The 26,095-nt window shown below is 49.2% G+C and overlaps 1 protein-coding gene and 1 long non-coding RNA gene across 3 annotated transcripts in view; one reads left to right on the top strand and one right to left on the bottom strand.

The window, feature by feature from the left end:
* COL5A1 (collagen type V alpha 1 chain) overlaps positions 1-25,433 on the top strand; it is a 134,191-nt gene extending 108,758 nt beyond the window's left edge. Inside the window, exons 39-66 of one of the 2 annotated variants that reach the window (XM_036394064.2) lie at positions 432-539; positions 706-795; positions 1,168-1,221; positions 1,815-1,922; positions 3,061-3,168; positions 3,882-3,935; positions 4,576-4,629; positions 4,795-4,902; positions 5,691-5,744; positions 5,827-5,934; positions 6,066-6,119; positions 6,463-6,570; positions 7,546-7,599; positions 7,749-7,802; positions 8,342-8,395; positions 8,848-8,901; positions 9,564-9,671; positions 10,056-10,109; positions 10,209-10,262; positions 10,823-10,930; positions 11,380-11,433; positions 12,000-12,035; positions 12,800-12,853; positions 13,199-13,457; positions 13,827-13,939; positions 15,739-15,807; positions 19,974-20,207; positions 22,564-25,433. In XM_036394064.2, coding sequence (XP_036249957.1) covers positions 432-539; positions 706-795; positions 1,168-1,221; positions 1,815-1,922; positions 3,061-3,168; positions 3,882-3,935; positions 4,576-4,629; positions 4,795-4,902; positions 5,691-5,744; positions 5,827-5,934; positions 6,066-6,119; positions 6,463-6,570; positions 7,546-7,599; positions 7,749-7,802; positions 8,342-8,395; positions 8,848-8,901; positions 9,564-9,671; positions 10,056-10,109; positions 10,209-10,262; positions 10,823-10,930; positions 11,380-11,433; positions 12,000-12,035; positions 12,800-12,853; positions 13,199-13,457; positions 13,827-13,939; positions 15,739-15,807; positions 19,974-20,207; positions 22,564-22,710 — 2,514 coding nt within the window. In that variant the 3' untranslated portion in view covers positions 22,711-25,433. Of the gene's footprint in view, positions 1-431; positions 540-705; positions 796-1,167; positions 1,222-1,814; positions 1,923-3,060; positions 3,169-3,881; positions 3,936-4,575; positions 4,630-4,794; positions 4,903-5,690; positions 5,745-5,826; positions 5,935-6,065; positions 6,120-6,462; positions 6,571-7,545; positions 7,600-7,748; positions 7,803-8,341; positions 8,396-8,847; positions 8,902-9,563; positions 9,672-10,055; positions 10,110-10,208; positions 10,263-10,822; positions 10,931-11,379; positions 11,434-11,999; positions 12,036-12,799; positions 12,854-13,198; positions 13,458-13,826; positions 13,940-15,738; positions 15,808-15,862; positions 15,932-19,973; positions 20,208-22,563 lie in introns of both variants that reach the window. The other variant, XM_036394065.2, reaches the window with a different exon arrangement.
* Positions 17,588-18,110, bottom strand: LOC118693460 (uncharacterized). Its single transcript, XR_004981257.2, has 2 exons — positions 18,028-18,110; positions 17,588-17,915 (listed from the first exon to the last, which is right to left on the bottom strand). It is a non-coding gene; the product is annotated as an uncharacterized LOC118693460 (long non-coding RNA).
* Positions 25,434-26,095: the final 662 nt, after the last annotated feature.

Consider the following 26,095-nt stretch of genomic DNA (forward strand, 5'->3'; position numbering starts at 1 on the left):
GTCCTCCTGAAAAGGAGCCCCTGGGGAGCCCGGTGTGACACTTGTCACCCTGAGTGCCCTCGGAGGGCACGGAGGCAGCCGGTAATTGCCAGGCAGAGCGAGCCTCATGCATTATTTATGCCCCATCCGAGCAGGAATCAGCGGGCTTGGAGAGTGCTTGGGAAGTTTTCAATTAGAAAGGGAAAGCTAAGCATAATAGTTGTGGTGGTAACATCTCGTTTGGGTGAAATCTGGGCTCACTCCAGAGGTTCTCAGTGCCTCCAGTCTGCTGAGGGTGATGTTGGAGACTTCCAGAGCAGATGCCAGAGGGGGAATGTCTCCAGGGACTGCTGGTGGCACTGAAGGCACCTCTTCCATCCCACCCTGCACTCTTCCCTTCCTCAGCAGTTCTGCCAACACCCACCCCGTTTTCTCTGACTGGTTTTTTCCAGGGTCCAACTGGTGAGACTGGGCCCATGGGTGAGCGAGGCCACCCGGGCCCTCCAGGCCCCCCAGGTGAACAAGGCCTCCCTGGCCTCACTGGAAAAGAAGGGACCAAGGTAGGGACTGGAATCCACCTCCTTGCTGCCTGTCCCTCCCTGGACATGGAGAGGATGATTCAGAAAAGAAATGGAGCTCCTGCCTCATCCCAGCTGCAGGCTGAGGAGATGAGCTGGGCCTCCATGGAATGAGCAGACCCTCAGCTCTTTCTCCTTTTCCTTGCAGGGGGATCCTGGCCCTGCTGGCCTCCCAGGGAAGGATGGTCCTCCTGGACTGAGAGGGTTCCCTGGAGAACGAGGCCTCCCTGGCCCCATTGTGAGTAGAACCTACTTGGTCCCTCCAGCTGGAGAACTCCCAGCTACCCCAGTTGTTGAATTCCCATGCTCCTGTTGTGAATTCCCAGTTGCTCCAGCTGTGAATTCCCAACTGCTCCAGTTGTTGAATTCCCAGTTGCTCCAGCTGTGAATTCCCAACTGCTCCAGTGGTTGAATTCCCAGTTGCTCCAGTGGTTGAATTCCCAGTTGCTGCTGTTGTGAATTCCCAGTTGCTCCGGTGGTTGAATTCCCAGTTGCTCCAGTGGTTGAATTCCCAGTTGCTGCTGTTGTGAATTCCCAGTTGCTCCAGTGGTTGAATTCCCAGTTGCTCCAGTTGTTGAATTCCCAGATGACTTTGTTTTCCTTCCTCCAGGGTTCTCCAGGACTGAAAGGCAATGAAGGTCCCCCAGGCCCTCCAGGCCCAGCCGTGAGTATCCCTGTCCCTGCAGGCAGCACCATTTACAAGCTTGGCAGGGCCAGGCCAGGGTTAGTCACAGCTCCAGGCTTTATCCTGATTTTCCTGACGACTCCCTGCATGTTCCTGTATTTTACAAGCCCTGCATGTAACAGCTCAGTCATTTTGTGGGGTCAGCTGTGGATGTACGTGACAGGCTGAGGGAACTGCAGGGGTTCAGAACATCCAGGATTTTGTTTCTAATCCACCTGCTTTGCCTCTGGACGTTGTCTCCACTTGAGATCCCCGCTCAGGGCCGTCCTGGAAGGAAACATTCATCATCCAACCCTCCCTGCTGGCTGTGAAGTAGCTCATGCTCTTGTTCCAGGCTGTTTATGTGTCCCCAGGAGCTGAGCAATCTGCACCATCCAGAGGAGAATCCAGCCCTTCCAGGGATTTTAATTTAAAAAAAACCCCAATCTGCAGGGCCCCTTAGGCTGGTGGTACCAACTCTTCATGTGGCAGTTATCCCACGGATGAAGAGCTTGGATTTCTCTCTGTCTGGCCATGGATGAAGCTTGATACTGCAATTAAAGCTCCTTTCCTCCTCCTCCTCCTCCCAACAGGGCTCTCCTGGGGAACGTGGCCCTGCAGGATCAGCTGGCCCTATAGGATTGCCAGGCAGACCTGGCCCTCAGGGACCTCCAGGACCTGCAGGTGAAAAGGGAGCTCCAGTAAGTACCAGTATGAAGATGAAGAGATGTGGGACAGCTGGAGATGTGTGCAGTAGGGAGCTGAGCATGGGATCAGTCCTTGTGGAGATTTAAATTATTAAAAAATAAGGATATAAAGTTCAGTTAGAAAGGAATTTTCTCGTCTTGAGCACATCAAACCACTGGATGTCAGCTGCTCAGGTGCCACCCCTGTCAAGCATGGCTGTGACCCCAGGGACTGGTGTGTCCTCAGGCAAGGAGAAGGCCTGGGGGCCAAAAAGGTGCCACAGCCTGTGTCACCTCCTGGTGACAATCAGCCAAGGGCCAGGCCTGTGGGCAGAGAACTGAGCCAGCCCCATCAGCAGAAGGAGCCAGAGGTGGCTTTGGTGATGTCAGGCTGCTCTTTGATATCAGAACTGCTTATCAGCCACACTTGCTGCTTTGTTAGAAACTCCAGCAGCTGATCCAGAGGGGAGAATTTCCTGGTGAATCAGTTTTAGGAACATCTGTCCTGCTGAGTACCTGCAGCGTGTGTCAGTCAGGGCAGGCATGAATAGGCAATTTATGTGGCATCTAATTTATTTAGAGGAGAGCACCCAGGATTCAGATGCAATTCAATCATGGACGAGAAAACTGGAAAATATTCACTGTTCAGTTCCTGTAAACAAACAAATTTGATTGAAAACTCCTGCTCAAAGGAGTACAAGTAGATGTTGCCACAGAGATTGTTTTATTCACTTCAGGTGGTTTTATTTGTCCAGAATCTCAGGATGGGCCTCCTGAGAACCCCCCTTAGCTGGGGGTCAGCCAGGGAGGGAGCAGGACCAGAATCAGCAAAAACTGGCTGGTGGGAGTAAAAATTACTTGGGGTCTTGTTTGTCATCCAGGCAGGGCTGGCAGAGGGTTCAGATTAAATCAGATTATGTTGCTGTAGCAGTGAAATTGCAGCTGTGATCTTTACATTTGCTTGTTCTTTTCATTATCCCTCAAGACAGAAGTTTTGTCTCCTTTCAGACAAGGAGCACAGATGAAACATCATCTGGAAGCGGCTTTGCTGCTCCTGCCCATCCAGCCAGGAGTCATTAGCAGCTGAATAAAACCTTAATGGGCTGTAATGGATCGGTCAGAGGGTGTGACCTGCCTGTTTCTCTGCTTCCAGGGGGAGAAGGGTCCCCAAGGACCGGCTGGCCGGGATGGCATCCAGGGCCCCGTGGGACTGCCGGGACCAGCAGGTCCTGTTGGACCTCCAGGAGAGGATGGAGACAAGGTGGGGACAGCTCCTGCTGCCTGGGGTCACTCTGGCACGGAGCTGGGCAGCGTTTGCACCGTGGTGCACCCCACAGTTGGGTGGGATGTGCTGCTGGAGGAATTTTGTGGAACTCAAAATCCCATGGGATGGGCAGCAGCAGATGGGGCTCCATGTCCTCTTCCAGCCACAAAGTTCCCCAAAATCCACGTTGGCTCCCCCAAATCTGTAGCAGACACCTGCCCACAGATGCCCAGCCTCTCTAAATTAATTCCCTCTCTCATTAAGCCCCTCTGGGGTGGAGGATTCCCAGGAAACATCAGCTGGGACAAATCCCTCGTGGTTGCTCAAAGGGTCTGCAGGATGCAGAAATTCCTGAAATCCACATTGGGTCCCCCAAACCTGTAGCAGACGCCTACCCACAGATGCCCAGCCTCTCCAAATTAATTCCCTCTCTCATTAAGCCCCTCTGGGGTGGAGGATTCCCAGGAAAAATCAGCTGGGGCAAATCCCTCGTGCCTGCTCAAAGGGTCTACAAGAAGCAGCTTCGCACATGGCGTGGCTGCCGAGGAATTGTAGGGTGGAAAAGGGTTTGGTTGCACCTGGAGTGGCCAAATCTCTGGAATTCTTCACCCATTCAGTCCCTGTGGGGTTTGGGATGAGGATGCAGCCCCTCAAGGCTGCTGAGATGGGGAAGTGGTGATGGATTAATGTTGTCCCTTTGTTCCTGGCAGGGTGAGATCGGGGAGCCTGGGCAGAAGGGCAGCAAAGGTGACAAGGGGGAGCAGGTGAGTGATGGGGACTCTGCTGTAGCTGCTTCTCTTGAATCTGGTTCGTTGTGTGACTTGCTGGAAATAGAAATTAAATTTATATCATTTTCTAATGTTGATTCATCTTCTGTGCTTCATCAAATACCCACATGATGTAAAAAAAAGAGTGAGAGCCTCAAGTGGGAGCCTCCAGCTCCCAGGAACACTGAGATATTTCCACATCACCCACTTAGCATGGAAATATCTGTGAAACATGAGCAGTGTTGCCATCAAAGTTGGGTCTTTGGCTGAAGTTCCCTTTCTGATTTAGTTTATGACAGAGGGGTGGACCTGGTGATTTTTAAAGGTCCCTTCCAGCCCAAACCATCCTGTAATTCTGTGGTAATTCCAGTTCCACACCCTTTTTATGCTGCCCAAAGCCTGAAGAACATGAGTTACCCAGGAGTCAGGGCTGAGTGCTAACACTGCTTTGCTGCAGCAAAAATGTGTTTGGAGGAGCCTGAGGAATGCTGGGGTGTCCAGGGAGGCCTGACCCTGTTCCCCACCTCTCTTTCGTGAATTAATGCAGTTTTAATGGAGATTGTATTGAAGGAATTCACATTTTCCAGGTGAATTTGTCACTCTGCTCCTAACACTGACATTTCTTTCTTTGTGACAGGGTCCCCCAGGCCCCACTGGTCCCCAGGGTCCAATTGGTCAGCCTGGCCCAGCTGTGAGTATTAGCAAAAATCCCTTTTTTTTCCCCCCAAAAAGCTCCTGGGAAGCACTGGGATGATTCCTGCCTGGCACTGCTGCTGCCCAGCACGAGCAGGGGGTGGTGGGGTGGGGTTGGTGGTCCCCACGTCTGTCTTGGGCTGATCAGAGCCTGTCCTTGCAGGGAGCTGATGGAGAGCCCGGGCCCCGAGGACAGCAAGGCCTCTTTGGTCAGAAAGGTGATGAAGGACCCCGAGGGTTCCCTGGTCCCCCTGGCCCTGTGGGCTTGCAGGTAATTTACAGCATCCAGGGAGGGTTTAGGTGTTGGGAAGGATGAAAGTTTGACCAGAAAGTCTCACAGATACTGTATGCTTAGCAGAAAGATTTTTGAATGTAGAGTCTGATGAAGGAATAGAGATAGAAGCAAGTTTTGATATGGAAGAAAAGAATTGCTGAGCCAGTCTCACTGGATAACCAAGGAGGCAAAGAGAGTGTTAGTTAGAAGGGGTTTTTATGGCTTAGAGCAAAGGATAAACCCACCCCAAACAAGAAGATGTTTTTACCAAGCAGGAAGACAGCACAGGCAAACAAGGCAGCAAATGTGGCAAGTAGAAAAAAGGTCTCAGAATTTTCCACTGCAAGAAAACTGAAAAACAACTTCTAGCTTAAACTGTAATGTACTAGTAAACTAAAAATGTACTAGCTTAAACTGTAATGTACTAACTGTTAGTGATTGGAGAACAGTAACATGAATATGGCAATTATAGCAGTTATGATAGGCTATAGATAATAGTTAAGGTATAGATTGGTTCTACTGTGTTGAGATTCTCAGCAAAGAAAAGTCTATAATGCATTGTAACCCAAACTAAGGGTCCCCAGGCCTGCCTGCAGCTGGAGCTGGCAGCTGTGGGCACAGCTCTGTCACCCATGGACTGCTGTAACTCATGGATCCAACAAACTGCATTTTGGAGAGCCCCTGGAGTCTCCCATCCCTCATTTGAGCTCTTACATTTAGGGTGGTGAGAGCTGGGGCTCACCTGAGATGTTCCCAGCTAAAATTCACCCTCTGCACCTCCACAGGGCCTGCCTGGACCGCCTGGGGAGAAGGGAGAAACGGGTGACGTTGGCCAGATGGTAAGGGGCTTCCAAATTTCTTATTTCACCACTGACATTTCTCTGAGAAACCCATCTGAAATTTGTCCTCCTTTTCTCTCAGGGCCCACCAGGCCCACCAGGACCCAGAGGTCCATCTGGGCCACCAGGAGCAGACGGTCCACAGGGTCCTCCTGGAGGAATAGGAAACCCTGGTGCAGTAGGAGAGAAGGTAAAGCACCCTGAGGAGCCTGAAGCAGGAGTTTTGCTGCAGCACTCGTGCAGTGCCTTTGCTGTGCCAGCAGAAAACTCATCCCCCTGCAGAAATGTGAATATTTCCATCCCTTTTTTTTCCATGTGTAGGGTGAACCTGGGGAATCTGGTGAGCCTGGTCTCCCTGGAGAGGTTGGCCTGCCGGTAAGTGCCCCCTGGGAGAGGCATGGATGAGCTGGAGAGGTGTGGACATGGATGGGACAGCAGGGGCTGAGCCAGCCCTGTCCTGGATTTGGGTATTGATGACACATTGCCACGTTCCTGGGTATTTATAGGATCACGTTTAGTCACCAAATCTGGGCTACCCACAGCTGAACACCATGAACACCACTCAGTCCTTGTGGGAAGGGACTGTTAAATCATGCCCTTGTGTTTGGAGACACAAATAGAACTTCTCTTGCTCAGAATTGATTAAAGGATAATTAGAGATCAGTATTTTTTTTGTTTTGTTTTCCTTGATAATAAAAGTTTTTTTTGTCCTTTACAGGGCCCTAAAGGTGAAAGAGGTGAAAAGGGGGAAGCAGGTCCCTCTGGTGCTGCTGGTCCACCTGGCCCCAAAGGCCCACCAGGTGATGATGGCCCCAAAGGCAGCCCTGTAAGTACCCCTCAGTCTTTCCTTGCCTTGCCAGCAGATATTTCTGCATGAAAAGATGTTCCCAGAGATATCTGTGGAAATTTAGACTCATTTCCTAGCCATGGACTTGTTCTTCTGGTGATCCATGATCTCAGCCCCATTCCTTAGGGTGTTGATGAGGGAAAGACCCTGCTGGACCATATTTCCCAGAAATACTGGAATTGTCAGTGCTTTTTGCAGGCTATCAGGAATCTCACCCCATGCAGAGGAGATGCAGCAGGGTCACTTTGTGTTTATGGCTTTCCAAGGTCTTCTACACCAGAGCAGATCTTCCAAAATAGGATCAAGGAGATTTATTGGGTTTGGGAGCTGTACCTGCACACCCAGCTCCCTGCTGCTGATTCTACAGCTCTGCTGAAGCCACTGGAGCTCTGCTGATTTTACCAGGGGACAATGGTGCAGAGTTTATCTTGCAGGCTCCTCTGATGCCTGAAATTTATGATGAGATAAGGCAAGATGGCACAAAGAAGCAGAGGAGGCAGGGGAGTTTAGTCATCCCTCCTAACAGATGGGATTTGGGATATCTGTGATGGGTTGCAGGCTGCTCCTGGAATCATGTGAAGCACCCGACAGACATTGTATGGGGAAGAATGCTGAAGTGGTTCAGTCATTAAATGCTCTGAGAGGCTCCTCCTGTGCAAAATGTCACACATTTGCAAAAGCAAAACCTTCCAATCTGCACGTTCCCAAAGCTGGGAGGACTCTGCTGTCACCCAGCAAGAGGATTTCTGAAAAACTGGGATGGAAGTGCCAGCATTGTCTCTGGAGCTCTGGTGGTCAGGATGCAGATCTGGACTGGCTGGGGCAGGCTGGAAACACTGCAGCTCCAAAGAGGGGTTGTGGTTGTACAAATTGGGGTTTTACTCCATAGGGGGGCTCCCCATGTTGTCACTGGTGCAACATCCCTGACTTGGGAATGTTCTTCTCTCTTTGCAGGGTCCAGTTGGTTTCCCTGGTGACCCTGGTCCTCCTGGAGAGCCTGGCCCAGCTGTAAGTGTTGGTCTCACGGAGCCTCCTCCTCCTGGGGTGGTGAAACTCAACTGTGCTGCTCATTCCCAGCAGCTCCCCTGGCATTTCCTCTGCTCAGCACCATTCACACCCTAAAGACACCTCCTTGTTCCTTTTCCCCTCCTTTTTAGGGTCAAGATGGTCCTCCTGGTGACAAAGGTGATGATGGTGAACCTGGACAGACTGTGAGTACCTGGAGAGATGAGAGCTGTTCCCCACAGTGCCCATGGCTCTGTGCCAGCTCCAGGGACACTGAGCCTCTCACTCCCAGCAGAATTTCCCACAGGGAACTGCCCACTGAGGATTTCATTCCATGGATCCCTCCATGGATCCCTCCATGGATCCATCCATCCATTGATCCCTCCACCCCTCATCCATCCATCCATCATCTCTCCATCCCATCCATCCATCCATCCATCCATCCATCCATCCATCCATCCATCCATCCATCCATCCATCCATCCATCCCTCATCCATCCATCCATCCATCCATCCATCCATCCATCCATCCATCCATCCATCCATCCACCCATCCATCATCCATCCACCCATCCATCATCCATCCCATCCATCCATCCATCCATCCATCCACCCATCCATCCCATCCATCCCATCCATCCCATCCATCCATCCATCCATCCATCCATCCATCCATCCATCCATCCATCCATCCATCCATGGGTGGGGCACTCAAGGCTTGTTCCTCTCCCCTCTCTCCCTGCAGGGTTCCCCTGGGCCCACAGGAGAGCCAGGCCCCTCTGGACCCCCTGGAAAAAGGGTGAGTTGGTTTTTTTAGGAAGATTTTCCCAAAAGCACTTCCATTAACTTTTTAAAACTCACAGTGTTATGAAGCCTACAATAAATGCTGTGTAAATACTGTGTAAAACATGTGATAATTAAAAAAAATGTGATAATTAAAAAAATAAAATGATGCACCATCCACAGCCATTGGAAATTGATGGGAAGCTGCCAAGCAAATCCCATGGATTTTTTTTAAGATGTTAACAGCCCAAAGAAAATCCAAGGATGAGGCACTGCTGCTCTTCCTGTCTTGCTGGCAGAACCCAGGGATTCATTTAGCAAGGAGCTAATTTAAAAAGCTTTTCAGGGATATTTGTCTCCATTTTGTCTCCTTCCCTGGGGCTGCAGCATCGTTTTGCTAATTCCAACAGACCCTTGCAGATCAGCAGCATCTAATTGTGTTTCCCATCTACTCTGGGCTTTCTTTAGGGCCCTCCTGGTCCAGCTGGTCCTGAAGGAAGGCAAGGAGAGAAAGGAGCCAAGGTGAGAGCTGAATGGAATTTCACTTGTGCTGTGTCCTTGCTAGTCCAAGAGGATCTCCCTCTGCCAAGGCAGGGAGTTGATTTTGCTGCGTGTTACAACAAATTAGCCTGGATTTGGGGCCACTGGCCTCCAATCTGAGCTTATGTTTCAGCCCTTAACAAGCTCTGTGGAGATAATTAGGGCTTGGTAAGGTCACGGGAATGTTTTGCCTGGTTTGGAACATGCAAGTGCTATATTTGGCAATGTAATGTGTTGTAAATAATGGGGTGTGCAGAGCCCCGTGTTCCTTTCCCAGGGCAAACACAGCATTCATGGGCTGGGATTGTTTGGGTGGGAGTGCTGGGGAAATGGAGGTGGGGTGGGAAATTACAGATCTCCTTGTGGCAGCACAGGGGAGGGAGGATGGGTGGATGGAGAGGTGTCCTTGAACCCAGGAGAGCTCAGAGCCAAAGGGTGGTTCCTGCTGGAATTCAGGCAAGGCTGGAAACTGAAGGAGTTTGGAGAGTGCCTGAGGTGGAGGGAGCAGCAGGAAAATCAGGGAGTAGAAAGTTTCATTTCCAGTGCTTTGCATGGATCTGCATCCACTCCATGACGTCCTGGCGCCCTCTCACAAAATCATCTGATGTCCCAACACAAATTCAACCCCCTGCCTCTTCATCCAGGGGGAAGCTGGTTTGGAAGGACCTCCTGGGAAGACTGGACCCATTGGTCCCCAAGGTGCTCCAGGGAAGCCTGGTCCTGATGGCCTCCGTGGGATCCCCGGTCCAGTTGTGAGTACTCCCAGCCTGAGAAAGCTCAGCTTTCTTCCTGTGTCCCACCTCTCTGGAAGGTGCCTTTTCTCAGGCTTCTGTCCGTGCTGGAATGGCTGACAGCAGATAAAACAGATTTCATGGGAAAAATGGGATGGTGAATATCATCTCCCACATGTTTCAGTTGAGTCTTGGGTCTTCAGCCACTCTCCAGGAGTGATTTTCCTCGACCCACAAGGTCCCTTTTCCAGCAGAGATTTGAGCATGGAAGGAACATAAATCCTTTTGCCTTTGCCACCTGTGAAAAGCCAGGACAGTCATTCCCTGGCACAGGTGAATAATCAGAATATTCCCAGATGGGAGCGCTGCTGTCACTGGCAATGAGGAAATTTCACTTTTTTACAGGGTGAACAAGGTCTCCCGGGATCCCCTGGCCCAGATGGTCCTCCAGGCCCAATGGTATGTCCAGAGCATCCAATCCTAGGAGTTTTTGACCTGGATGAATGAGTGTGACATGAATTCATCCCCTGTTTTTTTTTCCCCCCCTGTGTCCCAAAGGGCCCTCCGGGTTTGCCTGGTCTGAAAGGAGACTCTGGTCCTAAAGGGGAGAAGGTGAGAATCCACTCAGGATCCCATTGCCTGGTCCGTGGTGGGGTGTGGGGGACAAATGGCACTGCCCAGGGGTCCTGCAGCTGGCAGGACAGGGCTGGGCAGTGTCACCAGCCCCAGTGACAGCTTCAGAGGAGAGCTGGAGCACTCTGAGTGAGCCCCAAGGAGCTGAGCTGTGGGGGAGTGTGGGAGTGCAGAGCCCTGGCCCATTTTTGGGGTGATTCTCCACCCTATAAACTTTTCTCTCGTTTTTATATGTATGTATATTTATTTATCTATTTATTTATTTATATAACATATAATATATAATATATTTTTATATATATATTATATATTTATATAACCCCAGGGAATGAGTAGCTGCTCCAGTGCAGAGGTTCTCTCTATATTTGTAGCATTTTCTGCTGTAAAAATCTCCTATTTTTGGTCACTCTCCCACTTCCACATGTCAGGGATTGCTACAAACTCCTCTCACCTCGCTCAGATATTTGGGGGTTGGATCTAGAAATGTCTTTGCTCTCTCCAGTCAGAAATCCTAATTAACATCTGCTGTTTTCCCCCAGGGTCACCCAGGTTTAATTGGTCTCATTGGGCCACCAGGAGAGCAGGGAGAAAAGGGTGACAGAGGCCTCCCAGGGCCCCAGGGCTCAGCAGGACCCAAGGGAGAGCAGGTAAATATTCCCTGAAACCTTCCTGGAATGTGCTTGGGAGCACTGCACCCTCGAGGAGGTGCAGCATAGCAGAGATGGGCAACCCTGGCAGGAGATCCTTGGCAGTTTTTGAGGGATAGTTTCTGTATTAATGTGGTTTATTCTGTGTGTGAAACATGGATTTGCTCCAAAATGACCCATTTTAGTGGGAAGCAGATTCTCAAGGGTCCTATGAAAGAGTTGAATAGACCTGGAGGGATGGTGCCATTAAATATTCATCTGAAGGGCTGATTTTTAAAAGTGTGAGCCTAAATGAGATAAGAGATTCCTTGCCCATGCTCTAAAAACCAGGTAAAGCTCCAGATTGGCCTGGAATCCCCCAGAACTGGGTGCCCACCTGTGAGCAGGGGTTGGATATGTAATTTTAAGCTAGAATTGCAGGTGAATATCATTTTCCTGTTATCTTTTAGGGTATCACAGGTCCCTCTGGACCCATCGGACCTCCAGGGCCCCCAGGATTACCGGTAGGTGACAACCAATGACCTTGGAATTCCTTGGGAGCCCTCAGGAGCCACTTTGGTGGTGCCAGGAATGCCCAGCACAGCCCTGGCTGCAGGAGGATGTTGGGCACAATGGGGTTTTTTAGCTGAACCCTTTAAAAAGTCTTGGATAAGTTCCAGGAGTGCTGGAAGTGATGTGGGAGATGGGCACTGGGAAATCGTTCCCCCCTTGTTTTCCTCCCCTTTTCTTTTGGAATATCTACAATCCCATGGGGGTTTCTTGCCCTTTTTTGCTGATTTTCATCACTTTTTTGGTGCTACCCTGGGGTGCCCAGCTGGGTGTCCTGAGCATGGAGTGGGATCAGCCCCACATTCCAGGAATCTCCCAGCAGCTTCCCCAGTCCCCACCGGGGCAGGAGTGTGGAGCTCTGCCACAAAAGCTTTTTGTCTGTTGGCAAATAAAAGCAGCACCCACCTGAAGTGAATGAGGGAAAATGGAAATAGAAAAGGAGTAAATTTTATAAAAATTCCCTTTCTGAACTCTCTGCTTGGAAATGAGCTGACTCCTTTCTGTATTTGCCTCTCCACAGGGTCCACCTGGTCCCAAGGGTGCTAAAGGCTCATCAGTGAGTATGGACACAACTGAAGGAAGAGGCTGAGGGGTTTTTATTGAGTGTGGGACAGGCTGGGCCTCCCTTCATCAGCAAAATGAATGCAATCAGCAGAGAGGACTTAGGGAACTCTGCCTTTGCAGGCTGCCTAAGCCCAGCAGTGATAATTGGGGAAGGTTTCTGTGCCACAACTGCACTTCCCTGAAGAGCAGAGCAGCAGAGATCACAAGGAGCTATCCCAGTGCTTAGTCCTGAGGAGAAAAGCTGCTGCTGGAGAGTGGAGGGGATTAAAAATAGCCCGTGAAAAGCGGGAGGTGGGAAGTTGGAAAGTGAAGAACTCGGTGAGAAATGAGACTCTGGAGCTTCGTGGTGCACACCTGCTGTGCAGGCAGCTAAAAATTCATCTTTTGGGCAACTCCTTAGTGTCTTTTTTTTGCCATCCAGAATTCGGTGTTTTATTAATTGGAAGATTTTATTTGACTTGCAGAACCGTTGGGTTGGTTGGGAGAGTTGAAGATTTTATGCATTTTATGCATTCTGTAGGAAGCATAAGAGAAATCTGACTGTAACTCCAGGTGTTTGATCTTTTCTTTCACCTAAACACCAAAAATAACCAAAAATACTATTTTCTTGGGATGTGGGTACAGGGAGACTCCTCTTGTGTGCCTGAAAGGACAAAAAATGAAATTTCTTTAGTTAAAATAATGTTTGGGATGTGATAAAAGTGCCAGGTGAATTCTCCTGAGTGACTCCTGATTTTCCCTTGTTTTTCCATCCAGGGTCCCACAGGTCCCAAGGGTGAATCAGGTCTTCCTGGGCCCCCAGGGCCTCCTGTAAGTAGAACCCATAAGGTGAAGGATGAAATGAGGTTCAGACCTCGTGGCTGCTGGAATTTGGGAAGCAAAAAAAATCTCTGGACAAAGATTCCTTTCCAATCCTAGCAATGGGTTGGAGTCTCTTGGAGACACTGGGGGAGAAAGGATGGGAAGGGAGGAATTATTGACGGGAAGAGAACAAGGAAAGGTGGGAAATGTTGAAGCCAGAGGTTTTATCAGCACCACCCATGGCTGTTTTCCATGTCCAATGTGCATTTCGGGATGTTGCTGCTTTGTCCACCTCTCATGTCCTTTTCCCAATGGAATGAGAAGTTGTATCTTATTTTTTCCCCCAAAAATCAGGGTCCTCCTGGAGAAGTCATCCAGCCCCTGCCCATCCAGGCTGCCAAGAGGACCAGGAGGAACATTGATGCCAGCCAGCTGCTGGACGATGGCAATGCTGACAACTACATGGACTATGCTGATGGCATGGAGGAGATTTTCGGCTCCCTGAACTCCTTGAAACTGGAAATTGAGCAGATGAAGCATCCCCTGGGCACTCAGCACAACCCAGCACGCACCTGCAAGGACCTGCAGCTCTGCCACCCTGATTTCCCAGATGGTGTGTCCCAGGAAAGGGGGAATTGGAGGGAATTCTGGGGGTTTTGCAGCCTCACACAGAAGGAAGGCTTGGGAGACCAGGAATTTGGGGAGTCCATGGGGGATGTGGCTGGTGGAATATGTAGAGCTAGATGGATATCACTGGGCAGCCCTTCCAGCTGAAAATGGGGATATGGGATGGAAAACCACCTTCAGCTGGCACCAGAGCATGACCAGCTTTCAAAAACTACTTATAAATAATAACCCATGAGAATTGTTATTTATAACTACCTATAAATAATAACCCATGAGAGGTGAAACACCCCAGGTGAGGAGGTGGCTGAAGTGCCCTCTGAGCTGATCCTTTCCTCCCTCCTCTCCCCTCATGCAGGTGAATACTGGGTTGATCCCAACCAAGGGTGCTCCAGGGACTCTTTCAAAGTTTACTGTAATTTCACAGCTGGTGGAGAGACCTGCATCTTCCCTGATAAGAAATCTGAAGGAGTAAGTCCACACCACCTTTGCTTTCCCCTCTGTGCTGGTGATAGATGGTTTCCTGATATGAATATTCATAGGCAGCCAATTGAACAGCAGCAAGGAAGGATCAAAGATCCAGAATGTTCCTTTGTTACACAACGTTACCTTCTACAATAGCATGGAATATGTTGACAAAGAGAAAATCAGATATAAACTGTGATTTGGGCCACCTCTGATGGTTTCCCAGGCATAATAAATGCTAAAACCTTCATTTTTTGGACTTTGCTGTCCAAGGCAGGGGTGTGTGTAGGTGCATGAATTGGGAGCTCTGTTTAACTCATTCCCTCCCACAGCCCTGCATGCCCAAGCACCACTGATTCCCCTCCTCTCCCTGTGTTTCCAGGCAGGGCAGATAAATGTTTCCCTCCTGTCATTTTTCCTGCTGTTCCTTGTGGGTAAATGATCCTGAATGATTGCAAGCAGGCTCAGAGCTCTCCCTGGCACTGCTGCACAAGGTTGATGAAGTGATTTGTGTAATGATGCTCTTAGCTCAGCCATACCCATCATTTTTGTCCTGTATCCCTGCACTCTGTTTTCCAGAGCTGCCTGGGGACCAGCTGTGGCACTGGCCAAGCAGAAACACAGCAATTCAGCCTGAGGGGAGCTGTGCCAGTGTCACAGTTGTGCTCCAGCTGTGACAAAGCTGAGCTGTTCTCCTGCTGCATTTCATCCACCAGAAATGTGTGTCAGCACAGCACAAAGCACACGCCACATAAATCCTGCCTGAGTTTTTCTTGGGGCTGTTTAAAGTGGAGATGGATTTCCTCTTGCTTTGCATCACTGAGCTGTGTTTTTCCTCAAAATTTGACAGCTCAAAAAGCAGAGTCTGGCCATGATCTTGCAGGGGCCTGAGCTCCTGCTGTGCTGGTTCAGTGAGGGGCTCTGTGGAGCTGCAGAACTCCTCAAATACAAATTTCATGCTGGGATCCATAAGAAAAAGCTTCTCCCACCCAGAGGATGTAAAGAGGCACCCACCCCATCCCTGGGGGCGGCTGGGTGGGTTTGTGATGAGGCACAGCAGAGTTTCAGCCGTGGCTCCTCTCAGCCCATCCCTTCCCCAGCACAGACTCTGGGGTTTGCTCTGCAGGTGACATCCTGCAAAGGGCAGGGCAGTCCCCAGTCACCTGCAGCTGGGCTGCTGCTTTAGGAGACGTTTCCAGCACAAATGAGGGCGCTGTGGGAGGCTGAGGGAGCAGCCACGCTCCTTCCTTGTGGCTGCTGAGCTGGGCCTGCCTTAAGGATGCTCTGGTGGCTGATTCCTTGTCCACATCACCCCTGTGGTACCTGGAGCTCCATCCTGTGTGTCCAGCACCTCAGGCAGGCAGAGGCTTTTCCTTCATCACATCCTTTGCCTTTCCCAGCCCCACAGCACCTGGATTTGGCACGAGAGAGGCACCAGGCTTGTCCAGCACCAGCACTGCCCTCCACACGAAGATCAATGCACCTTTTCCCATCCATGCTTCCTTTTTCCCTCTCTGACTTTCCTTTTAATTTTCCTGCCACTGCTGGGTTTGCATCCCAAGTTCCTAGGAGGCAGAGACAGCCCTCAGCAAAGGAGGCTGGTGCCAGAGCAGCACCACTCCATCTCTCTGCTTCAGAGCCACCTTCTGCTCTCATTACTGATGCATAAAGATTAAAAAAAAAAAATTTAAATCAAGTTGGACAATTTCAATAAGACATGCAGACTCTGGAATGAAAGTAAACTTTTGAATTTTGATTGTATTTTTTTTTCTTTCTCTCTCCCCTCCTTGCTGTCCACAAACTAGGCTAGAATTACTTCCTGGCCCAAGGAAAACCCAGGCTCGTGGTTCAGTGAATTCAAGCGCGGTAAACTGGTAAGATGCATCCTGGTGCTTGCTGTTTCCTTTAACCCCCTGTCATATTTTACAGAGTAAAATGGCTCGTTGGCCCAAAGAGCAGCCTGCCACATGGTATAGTCAGTACAAGCGGGGGTCCTTGGTAAGTGGCTAACCCTGGCCCTGAATCAGAGCTTGGCACCTGCTTTGGTATGGCCACGCTGCTGCCCTCTGCATGCTGGACTAACCCCCCTGCCAGGCACATGGAGGTGTTTAAGGTGGAATTCTGAGAGAGAGCCCAAAGCCTCTGGGGGGCTTTGTTCCAGTCTGCCTGACTGGGGACTGGGGAGCTGAGCTTTGCCCGGGGTTAGAAGGGGACACCCTGGGGCAGCTCTGTCTGCACAGAGCCCTGCAGGAGCTCTGCATCCCCCAGGGAGAGCTGCATCCCACAGGGAGAGCTGCATCCCATAGGGAACACTCCATCCCACAGGGAGAGTTGCATCCCATATGGAATTCTGCATCCCCCAGGGAGAGCTGCATCCCACAGGGAACATTCCATCCCACAGGGAGAGCTGCATCCCATATGGAAATCTGCATCCCACAGGGAGTGCTTCATCCCACAGGGAAAGCTATTGCTGTCTCCTCCTCAGTCCCCATTTTGGGTGTCCCCATTTTGGGTGTCCCCATGTTGCTGTCCCCATGTTGCTGTCCCCCAGCAGTGCAGCCTTACCCCAAGAGCTGAGATCCCTAAAATGCTGCTCCAGCCCTGAGATGGGACCCAGGGGAAGAGCTGCACATCTCTGGCCTCTCCAGGACAGGTTTGCCCCATAGGGTGGATTTTGTCCCCATATGGAGATGAACCACTCTGGAGACTCCCATGCTGACCCCAGAGCTTGGGAGAGCCAAAGTCGTTTATTTAAAGGAAGATTTCCAGCCAAGCCTAGTGCAAAGGAATTTGACTGAGTCACAATTAAGGATTTTTTTTTCACGGGGGAAGAGCTGTTTTGAGGTCAAAGAAGGCATAAACCAGGAAAAGCTCTGGTTTCTTATCTGGTAACAGGACATGCACAGAGGCCCAGTGCTGGGCAGGGGTGTCGGATTTGTGTCTTCAGCCCCAGAAATGTCCCCTGGCCCATCAGTTCCTGTAGAATCAGCGGGATGCACGGAAGGCGCTCAGTCAAACCAGGAGAATGTGGGAACAGGCAAATATTCCCTGGACACAGCCAGCCTGCCCAGGGCCAGGAGATGCTCTGCTGTGTCCCACTGGGTTGTCCCTCCCCAGGGCAGGGGTTCCTGCAGTGCCCCAGCTTCCACCTTAAAGGGCAAACAACCCAAGCCCTGCGTTGTTTCCCATGTTTGCTGCATTCCATCGCCACTAAAACACATTTTGCTCTGATCCTGCCCTCGAGGAGGACACGGCTTCTGGGGCTTCTCTGCATCACCAAATCAGGCTGCAAAGCCAAGGCTTCAGCCTCCTGTTCCTTGGAGGGCAGCTACTCATAGCTTAATTACAGAGCACTTCATCAGTTAATGTTCCAAGTGCCTCCACTTCTCCATCTCCCCTGCTTCTCCTTTTCCCAGCTCTGTTAGAGGCTCAGTTGCCAGCCTTGAGCTTAGGGCTTATTCTTTTTCAGATAAAAACATTTCTGGTGCTACTTGGAGCTCTTTGTTCCATCCTTTTGTGTTGTCATTTTCCTGCCTTTTTTTTTTTTTTTTACCTGTCCTGCTTTTTCTATTTGGAAAAATAAAAAAAGCCTCCAGTATGTGGAAGACCTACCTAAGCAAACCACAAAGCAGTCAAACACACAGGCCATAAAAGTTTTATTTATTTATATCTTTATTTATTTATTTTAAGATTAGCTCTGATTTTGCCTCAGTCACTATTTGGAACCATGAGATTGGTAAATTGAGGAGACATTTGCCTCAGCTGAAATTTGTGTGTGGAGTGGCAGAATCAAAAGGACTTTGAGTTCCCCTCTGGGTGTAACTCTGCTCCTGTTACTCCATGGAGAAGGTCCTGGTGTCTTGAGGGGCTGAACCCTTGGGGAGCCCCAAAGCTGAGGGGAAGATTTCCAGTGCTGCCAGGGGCTCCGTATAAATCCTGGGGTTGCACAGCTGGCCAGATGCTGCCTTTCTTCTGGAGACACCTGAAGTGAGAGGGATGCAGTAAATATGAAATACAACCAAACCAGCTGGGTTTGATGCTCCCACACCATCATTCATCAATTCTACGGAGAGCCCTTGGAGCCAATTCCTTACCTTTCCTCAGGATGCAGCCAAGCTGTGTTTAGAGGGATAAGAGGCTTGCAGGTGTTTTTCTCTGTGTCTGTTACACACAACTGCCAGCAGCTCTAATGAGGCCTGCACCCATCCCATCCCATCCCAGCCACAGGACACCTGCCAGCACAGAGAAAAGAGGAAAGGATTGACTTTTCCCAAACTGAGCAAGCACTGTGCACAAAGCCAGCTCCCAGTGGCTCCAGCTGGAAAGCTGGGACAGGGCTTCACCAAATCCACACATCCTGAACAACAAAAGACCCCTTAAAAGGCAGCCAGGCTGCAAAACAAGCACTGGTTTGATATGAAACCAAATCAGAGTCAGTCCTGCAGCTCAGTAGTGCCACGCTGGGTGTGTGACAAGTCCTTGGCATTTTTTGTCCCCTTCCTTCCACGTGCTGGTGGCTTTCTGGTAGCTCCTCCTGGCATGCGTGGCTCTCTCCTGGTCAGTCACATTTAACTCTCAGGAGGACAGTGCAGCAGCATCCTGACAACCGGTTGGTATCTTTGTTTATTTGGATTGTCTCTTTTAATTCAGTGTTTTCTTGTGGTTATCAATCAATCTCTTCTACTGTTTGCAGCCTGCACCACAGCTCGAGGGTTGGTGGCACCTGGAGGAAATCCACACTGGTTGGGTGCCTGGGTTTTGTTCCTGGTTGTTTCTAAAGAAATCCTCAGTCCATCCAGGGCAGTGGTTTGGAGATGCCACCTCAAGCACAGTCAGTTCATACCTGCAAAAATTCATTTTGTGAAAGTCCCACACAGTCCTGAATCCCCCAAGTGCTGGGATTGGGTTTCAATAATTTTTTTTTGTAGGAATAAATTCTCCTGCATGGGAGACAAAGGAGCCTGGTGGGCAGAATGGAGCAAATCCCAGTGTGCAAGACTGGGATTCACAATCTGTGTTCACAACAGGGCAGCAAATCCATTTTCCCTTTACCTGAGCTGAGCTTTTCCAACCAGGGCAGCCCCCAGCCCTCATCAGCAGGGCCAGGATTGCTGTAGATGCAGTGCCAAGATTGCTTCAAACCCCAGGAAAAACGAATGGAAAATACCCCAGAGTGTGCAGAACAAAACACCCCCAGCAGTCAGAAATTTGTGTCAGACAGGACAGGAAAATAAAGCCCTGAACCCTCACAGAAATTCACCTTCTCTCCTCTTCAGAAGCTGGAGAAATACTCTCAAGATTGGCTTAATCCTGAGATATATCCCAAATTCCCTCCCTCTTGCAGCCAGGGCTGAAATCCCCTTCTCTATTTCCCCCTGCCCTCCTTAGGTTTAATCTTTTTGCTCACACCCTCACCCCATCCAGCAAGAGAACAAAAAGCTCCTGGGTGAGCAGAGCAGCATCTGTGGTGACCCTGGTGTCCCTCAGGATCAATGTCTGTGTTGGTGACACTGGTGTCCCTCAGGAGCATGTCATGGTGACCCTGGTGTCCTTCAGGAGCAGTGTCTGGGCTGGTGACACTGGTGTCCCTCAGGAGCAGTGTCTGGGCTGGTGACACTGGTGTCCCTCAGGAGCAGTGTCTGGGCTGGTGACACTGGTGTCCCTCAGAGCCCCCATCTCAGGAGCAGTCTGTGTTGGTGACCCTGGTGTCCCACAGGAGCAGTGTCTGAGCTGGTGACCCTGGTGTCCCTCAGGAGCAGTGTCTGGGCTGGTGACACTGGTGTCCCTCAAGAGCAGTGTCTTGGCTGGTGACACTGGTGTCCCTCAGAGCCCCCAGCTCAGGAGCAGTCTGTGTTGGTGACCCTGGTGTCCCACAGGAGCATGTCATGGTGACCCTGGTGTCCCTCAGGAGCAGTGTCTGAGCTGGTGACCCTGGTGTCCCTCAGGAGCATGTCATGGTGACCCTGGTGTCCCTCAGAGCCCCCAGCTGTGTCTCCCTGTCCCTCACTGCCCAGTGTTGTCCCTTGTCCCCCTCTCCCAGCTCTCCTACGTGGACTCGGACGGGAACCCCATCGGGGTGGTGCAGATGACCTTCCTGCGTCTGCTGAGCGCCTCGGCCCGCCAGAACATCACCTACAACTGCTACCAGTCGGTGGCCTGGCACGATGCCACCACCAACAGCTACGACAAGGCCATCCGCTTCCTGGGCTCCAACGACGAGGAGATGTCCTACGACAACAACCCCTACATCCGGCCTGCCCTCGACGGCTGCGCGGTACGTGGGGGCTCCTGGCCTTGGGGACACCTTGGGGACACCTTGGGGACACCTCTGTGCCCTTCCCTGCTTGAACAGCACTGTCTTCCCCAGAGCAGATCACCCCCAAATTTCTGGTGCTTCAGGGTTTTCCTTGATGTGGGAGACATCAACGTGCTCTTCCCCAAGATGGAAATAAATGATTTGATGGGAATCCGTGATCCTGCTGGAAGTCAGGGAAGCTGCAGCACCTCCAGGGGTCAAATCAATCTGATTAATCCAATTTACCTGCCTAAAAGTGCTGCTTGCTTTTTTAAAAGCCTCCCTGTGCTTTTGCTCTCACCCAATTCCTTACACGGGGAGAGGCGAGCGACGGCGCCCAGTTGGGTTGGAAATGTGCAGGGTTTGATAAAGATCTTTGTAACTGCCTTCAGGAATTCTGAAAATTGGGGCTGGAAATTTACAGGGTTTGATATGGATCTTTTATTTCAGGAATTCTGAAAATTGGGGCTGGAAATTTACAGGGTTTGATATGGATCTTTTATTTCAGAAATTCTCAAAATTGAGGTTGGAAATTTACAGGGTTTGATAAGGATCTTTTCTTTCAGAAATTCTTAAAATTTGGGTTGGGAATTTGCAGGGTTTGATAGGGATCTTTGTAACTGCTTTCAGAAATTCTGGGAGGCAAAGCAGGATGGGTTTGGTTGGAATTTTTGTTTTTGCAGCCCCAGGAGGGCTCTGGGCTGTGCTGCTCATGGGGTGCCCAAGCACAGCCACAGTTTCCAAAGGTGCCTCACGCCCTCCCTTTTCTTTAACTCCTCTTGGATGCTTGATTTGGGTTTAAACTCTGAAAATTCTGCCCTCAGGAGATAAAAATTTGGCAAAGCAGGTGTTGCATGCATTTATTTTGAGCCCCAGCTTGCTGGTGTAAAAACATGAATAATTCCCACCCTCTGGAACTGCAGCACTTGGAGCCCACGGGACAGAAAGATTGAGATGTTTGACAGAAAAAACTCCTCATGTAATTTGAGATTGAAACGCTTCTGCTCTGGCACAAACAGATTTTTTTACTGATGGAGCAATGAGGAAAATCAGATTAGAACTTTTAACACATTCCTGGAGAGGGAAAGGGCATCCAGCCTCCTTCTGGAAACACTCAGGAGAAGTTTATCCTCAAGTTTTTCGTGTCTCCTGCTGACATAACGTCCTTGAGGAGAAGGGCCTTCTCCTCCCTTCCCCTCTGAATCTCAGGCTTGCTGGAGGAGCACATGCTGCACATTTTAAAGGGGATGAGCCTCCTGAAAACCTCCACCTTTTGGGCAGATAAATTGAATTAATCTGCTACCCTGGCAGATTGTGCTGCCCAAAGCACAGGCAGGGTATTTGAGATTTATCTATTTACTTAAAAGGAGTTTGGGGTATACAATCGATTCTCTACATTAAAGATGATTTTAGTCTGACTCTTAGACCCATAAAAAGGCAGTTAGGAATTTAGAGAACTCCACCAGGAGTTTAGAGGTGCTTTTATGTCTTTTTTGGGAGCGAGTGCTACAACCCATCCAATTGCTGGGCTCAGCTGTGCTGGGTTAATGGTTGGACTCAGTCCTAAAAGTCTTTTCCACCCTAAATGATTCCAGGATTGAGCCCTCCCCTGTGGAGATGAGGCTGGGCTGTCCCACACGGGGTTGCCACAGAGGTCCTGCTGTGGTGGGGAGGCTGCTGAAGCCAGGGCTGATGTTCTTCCCATAATCTGAATATGTTTTTCCTGAACTTCCAGCCCTTTCTCATAGCTGTGCTCCAGCCAATTCTCTGGAGCCACACAAATCACAGGGAAAGGTAGAGCCCAAAGCTGCTCCATAAATTCTCTTGTTTGTGCAGCTTTGTATGCCCTCGGGGGGTACTTCTGCTCCTCTAATAATTATTTATATTTTGGAAACAACTCCGTGGCCACCAGGCATGATAAAAAGACAGCAGCACCTTGTTCATTCCACCCAACTTTAAATGTGATCTTTTCAGTAATGTATTCAAATTAAATTGCTACCATTTGCCCAACAAGCCAGGTGTGTCCTGGGGGAGGGAAAACAACCTTTCCACAGCCCAAACTTTTCCAGGCTCCCGTTCCAGCCTGGAAATGTGCTGGAGCACAGTTAGAGTGTCGTGATCTGCTTCTGCTCCAAGGTCTGGGCACCTCCCAAGGGGTTTTTCAGCACATGTATTAAACGTGCAAGTAAATTTATTTGGGTGGAGGTGACTCCGATTTGGGTCCAAAAATTCCCAGCAAAAAACCAACCCCACATTCCCAGCAGAGTGGTGATTATTCAGTTGTGCTGATGTTGGCTTGGAGGCATCCTCAGAGCTCCTCTTTCCCTCATTCCAGGCAAGGAAGGGCTACCAGAAAACCATCCTGGAGATCAACACGCCCAAAGTGGAGCAGGTCCCCATAGTCGACATCATGTTCAATGACTTCGGAGAAGCGGCACAGAAATTTGGATTCGAGGTGGGACCAGCTTGCTTCCTGGGCTAAAAGAGCCACCTGAACCTAGTCTCCAAATGAGCAACCTCGTAACCTCATTGCGCCATTTAATTAAAAACAAAAAAAGAGAAAAAAGAAAAAAAAACGGAGAAAAAAAAAGAATTCCTCGTCACGTGCACGGTCTGAAACTGGACAGCGATGGGTTATTATTTTTTTTTCCCCTCCTCCCCCCCTATTTTGTTGTGTCCCTGGTTTTGCCCCAGCCCCTCTGTGCCCCCCTCAGCCATTCCCAGGATGGATATGGAATCTCATGACCGACAGCCACACACGGAGACCTGGCCCTGTCCCTGCTGCCACCGAGCTGAGCCCACCTCCAGCAAACTCCTCCTGCTTCCTCCTCCTCTTCTCACCAGAAAGCGTTTGTTTGTTCCTAAGGGAAAAAAAAGAAATATGGAAAAAACTTGAAATTCCTCGTGTCCAGCTCGATGTTGAAGTCCTGGCAGTCCTGGATCTGAAGCTCCTCAGAGGGGTTTTGTTGCCTTCCACGAGGTTTGGATGAGCTCCAGCATGGCCAATTCCAGAATTTTCCATGTTTCCTCCGCTGAGTTTGCCTCATTCCACGTTTTCCAAAGTGCTGACTCAAGGTCACACTGGGCATCTCTTTGCCTTGTCTTAAAGGTGCTTCTATTTTTGTATGTTTGTGAGTAAATATTTGTATCGTATTTTATTTGAAATGTTGGAATATTTCCGCCTTCAAACCATGCAAGTGACCTTGTCTGTATTAAAGCCACCCGGTCCCAGCCAAGCTTCCAGCTGGGAATGAAGACAGCAGCTCCTGTCCCCACTTCTGCCTCTTCCCAGCCCCAAACTGGGATCTGGAGCCTTGGAATTTCCCCCAGGATCAGGTGCAAACCAGCCCCCTGAGCCACAGATGCCTTTTGGATTGATTCCTTTCAAAATGAGGAAATTAAAGCTACCTTTTTAACAAAATTCCCTACAAATCCCCTAATCTAAAAGCAGGATCTGCATTGAGTCTCTGCCTTTTCATCCACTTGCTTAACACCCATATTTTAAATTAATTCTTCTTTTTTTTTCTTTCAGCATTTCTTTAAAATGATAAGAATTAAACCTGAATCCATTCCCAGTGGCAGATCCCAGTGGCAGGGGAAATCCGTTTGTCCTCTCTGAATATCAAGAATAAAAACAAAAAACCAAAAAAAACCAAAAAAAAAAAAAAGAAGAAGAAGAAAAAAGGTGCTTTTTATAGTTATTTTTACATATCTCTGTGGTGCTATCTGATAACTTTAACACAACACTGGGGATACCCTGCCACTGGCCAATCTCCCACTTGGTTTTTAGGCACTTTCAGGCAGATTTTGGCTGCTGACAAATGCATGGCACCTTCTTATCTCTTCTGTCCAAATCCTGCTCCTCTCCTTCCTTAGATGGGCCCGTGTAGGAAAAAGCATTTAAATGTCCTTACCATTTTTTTTTATTATTCTTATTTTTTGGTTTTCCCAAGGATATCCACGTCTTTTCCCGGTTGGAAGCAGAGCAGATTGTCCTCAGTGGCTGAACGTTTGTGGTGCTAATTTATGTAGATGTTGGGTGTCCTGAAGCCGTGGGGGTGCTGCCCGCCCAGCAATCCGGGGAATTTGCAATTTTCCTGCTCTTCCCACTTTTTCTTTTTTTTTTAAATTCCTTCCACGGCTCACAACGTGCTGACACCCTCTTCTTTTCCCATTTATTTTCCCTCCTTGCCCGTTTTCCTTCTTCAGGTCTCTCAGCTGGAAAAAGAACTGTTGCAAGGTGGGGTTTTTATAAATTATTATTATTATTATTATTTTTATTATTATTATTATTATTATCCTTCGGCCCGGAGCGTTCAGCTCAAGGGGGATTTTTCACCACCAAGGAAAAGACATCACATTTACTGTGAAAAAAGCCTATATATGATGTCTTTTCCCCCCTCCTGCCCAAACTGGGAGCAGCAGCATCCGAGGGAGGGAGGCAGAGCCGTGCTGGAGGGAGCGGCCGTGCCAGAGGTGCTTTTTGGGGCCTGGAGGAGCCGTGTCCATCCCTCTCCCTTCTTCTCCTGTGCTCTCTCCCCCACTTTAGGGAATTGAAAAAAAAAAAAAAAAAACAACCCCAAAAGGTGCTACCCTAAAAACTGCAGACTCCGGGCAGCAGAGCAGTGAAGAGGAATTTAGGATAATAAATAAGGAATTCAGCTTCTCAGTCACCTTGGCAACAGCGGGAAGGGCAGGAAAGGTTGCACATCCCAGCAAAGCCATATCCTGATATTTCTGATATTTTGATATTTGTCCACACCTGTGTGTCTGCCCAGGTCATGGGATTCTGTTCTCAATTTTCTCATCAAGGGAGCTTTTTTTTTTTTTTTTTTTTTCCTTTTGATTTCTCTGCTTGAAGAAGAAGAAGAAAAAAGAAAAGAAAAAAGAATAAAAAATTTCCTCTGTTGAATTCCACAGTGTTGTAATTGTACTGAGCTCCCAACTGTTCCAATCCCCCCCAGACCACTTAGCTACGGTATATTGCAATAAAATTACTACTTGTATTTGCAGACCTTCTTTTTGTGTAATTTTATTTCCCTCCTCCCCTTAATATATATTGATTTGAACAAATGTTGATAAGAAAAATAAAACCTATGGAAAAAAAAACCCAACTTTTAGTACATAAGGCCCTTTTTAAAATATAGTGTCAAATGCCGTATTGTACATTTCTTCAAAGTCCAATAAACATGTCATAAAATTTAAGTGTAATGCCCATAAGAGCTATTTTTAAATATTTTAAACCTGTGTAATAAAGGAATAAATGTAATAGATTTTTTTTTTCAATAAATCAAGTTTACTGTTTCCACCTAAACCCCCGTGATGTTGAATCTCTTCTTGGAGTTGATTGCAGCGGGATCTGCCCTGTGGAGCCTGGAAAGTTCATCAGAGCTGCAGTGGAAGTGCTTAAAGGTAAACAAATACTGTAAAATACAACCCAAACCCACCATGGGGAGGGATTCCAGGCCTGGAATCTTTTCTTTGTTGTTTGGGTTTTTTTTTTTTCCTTCTCAGTGAGACGTTCCAGTGCAAAAATGCAACCTGGTTTTGCTTGGATGTGGAGGAGAAGATTGTGTGGCCACCAGCTCTTCGCCTTCACAGCAGCAGAAGCTTCACCAGAGGCGTTTTTCTCTTGTTGATCTTCTCATACCAAGACAAATTCAGGGAAAAAAAAACCAAACTTTTCAGCTTCTTGGTGAGCTCCTCAACCCCCAATTTCCCATTCTTGGCCCCAGGGCTCTGCTGTGGGGAGGGAAACACCACAGGGGACACTTTGCTCATCCTCTCCTCCTCCTCCTCCTCCTCTCCTGCAGGTTTCACTCCAGGATCCTCTGGAATTCACTGTGGGAGGCTCCACCAGTGGCTGT

The sequence above is a fragment of the Molothrus ater genome, chromosome 20, assembly GCF_012460135.2.
Source record: "Molothrus ater isolate BHLD 08-10-18 breed brown headed cowbird chromosome 20, BPBGC_Mater_1.1, whole genome shotgun sequence".
Classification (NCBI taxonomy): Eukaryota; Metazoa; Chordata; class Aves; order Passeriformes; family Icteridae; genus Molothrus; species Molothrus ater.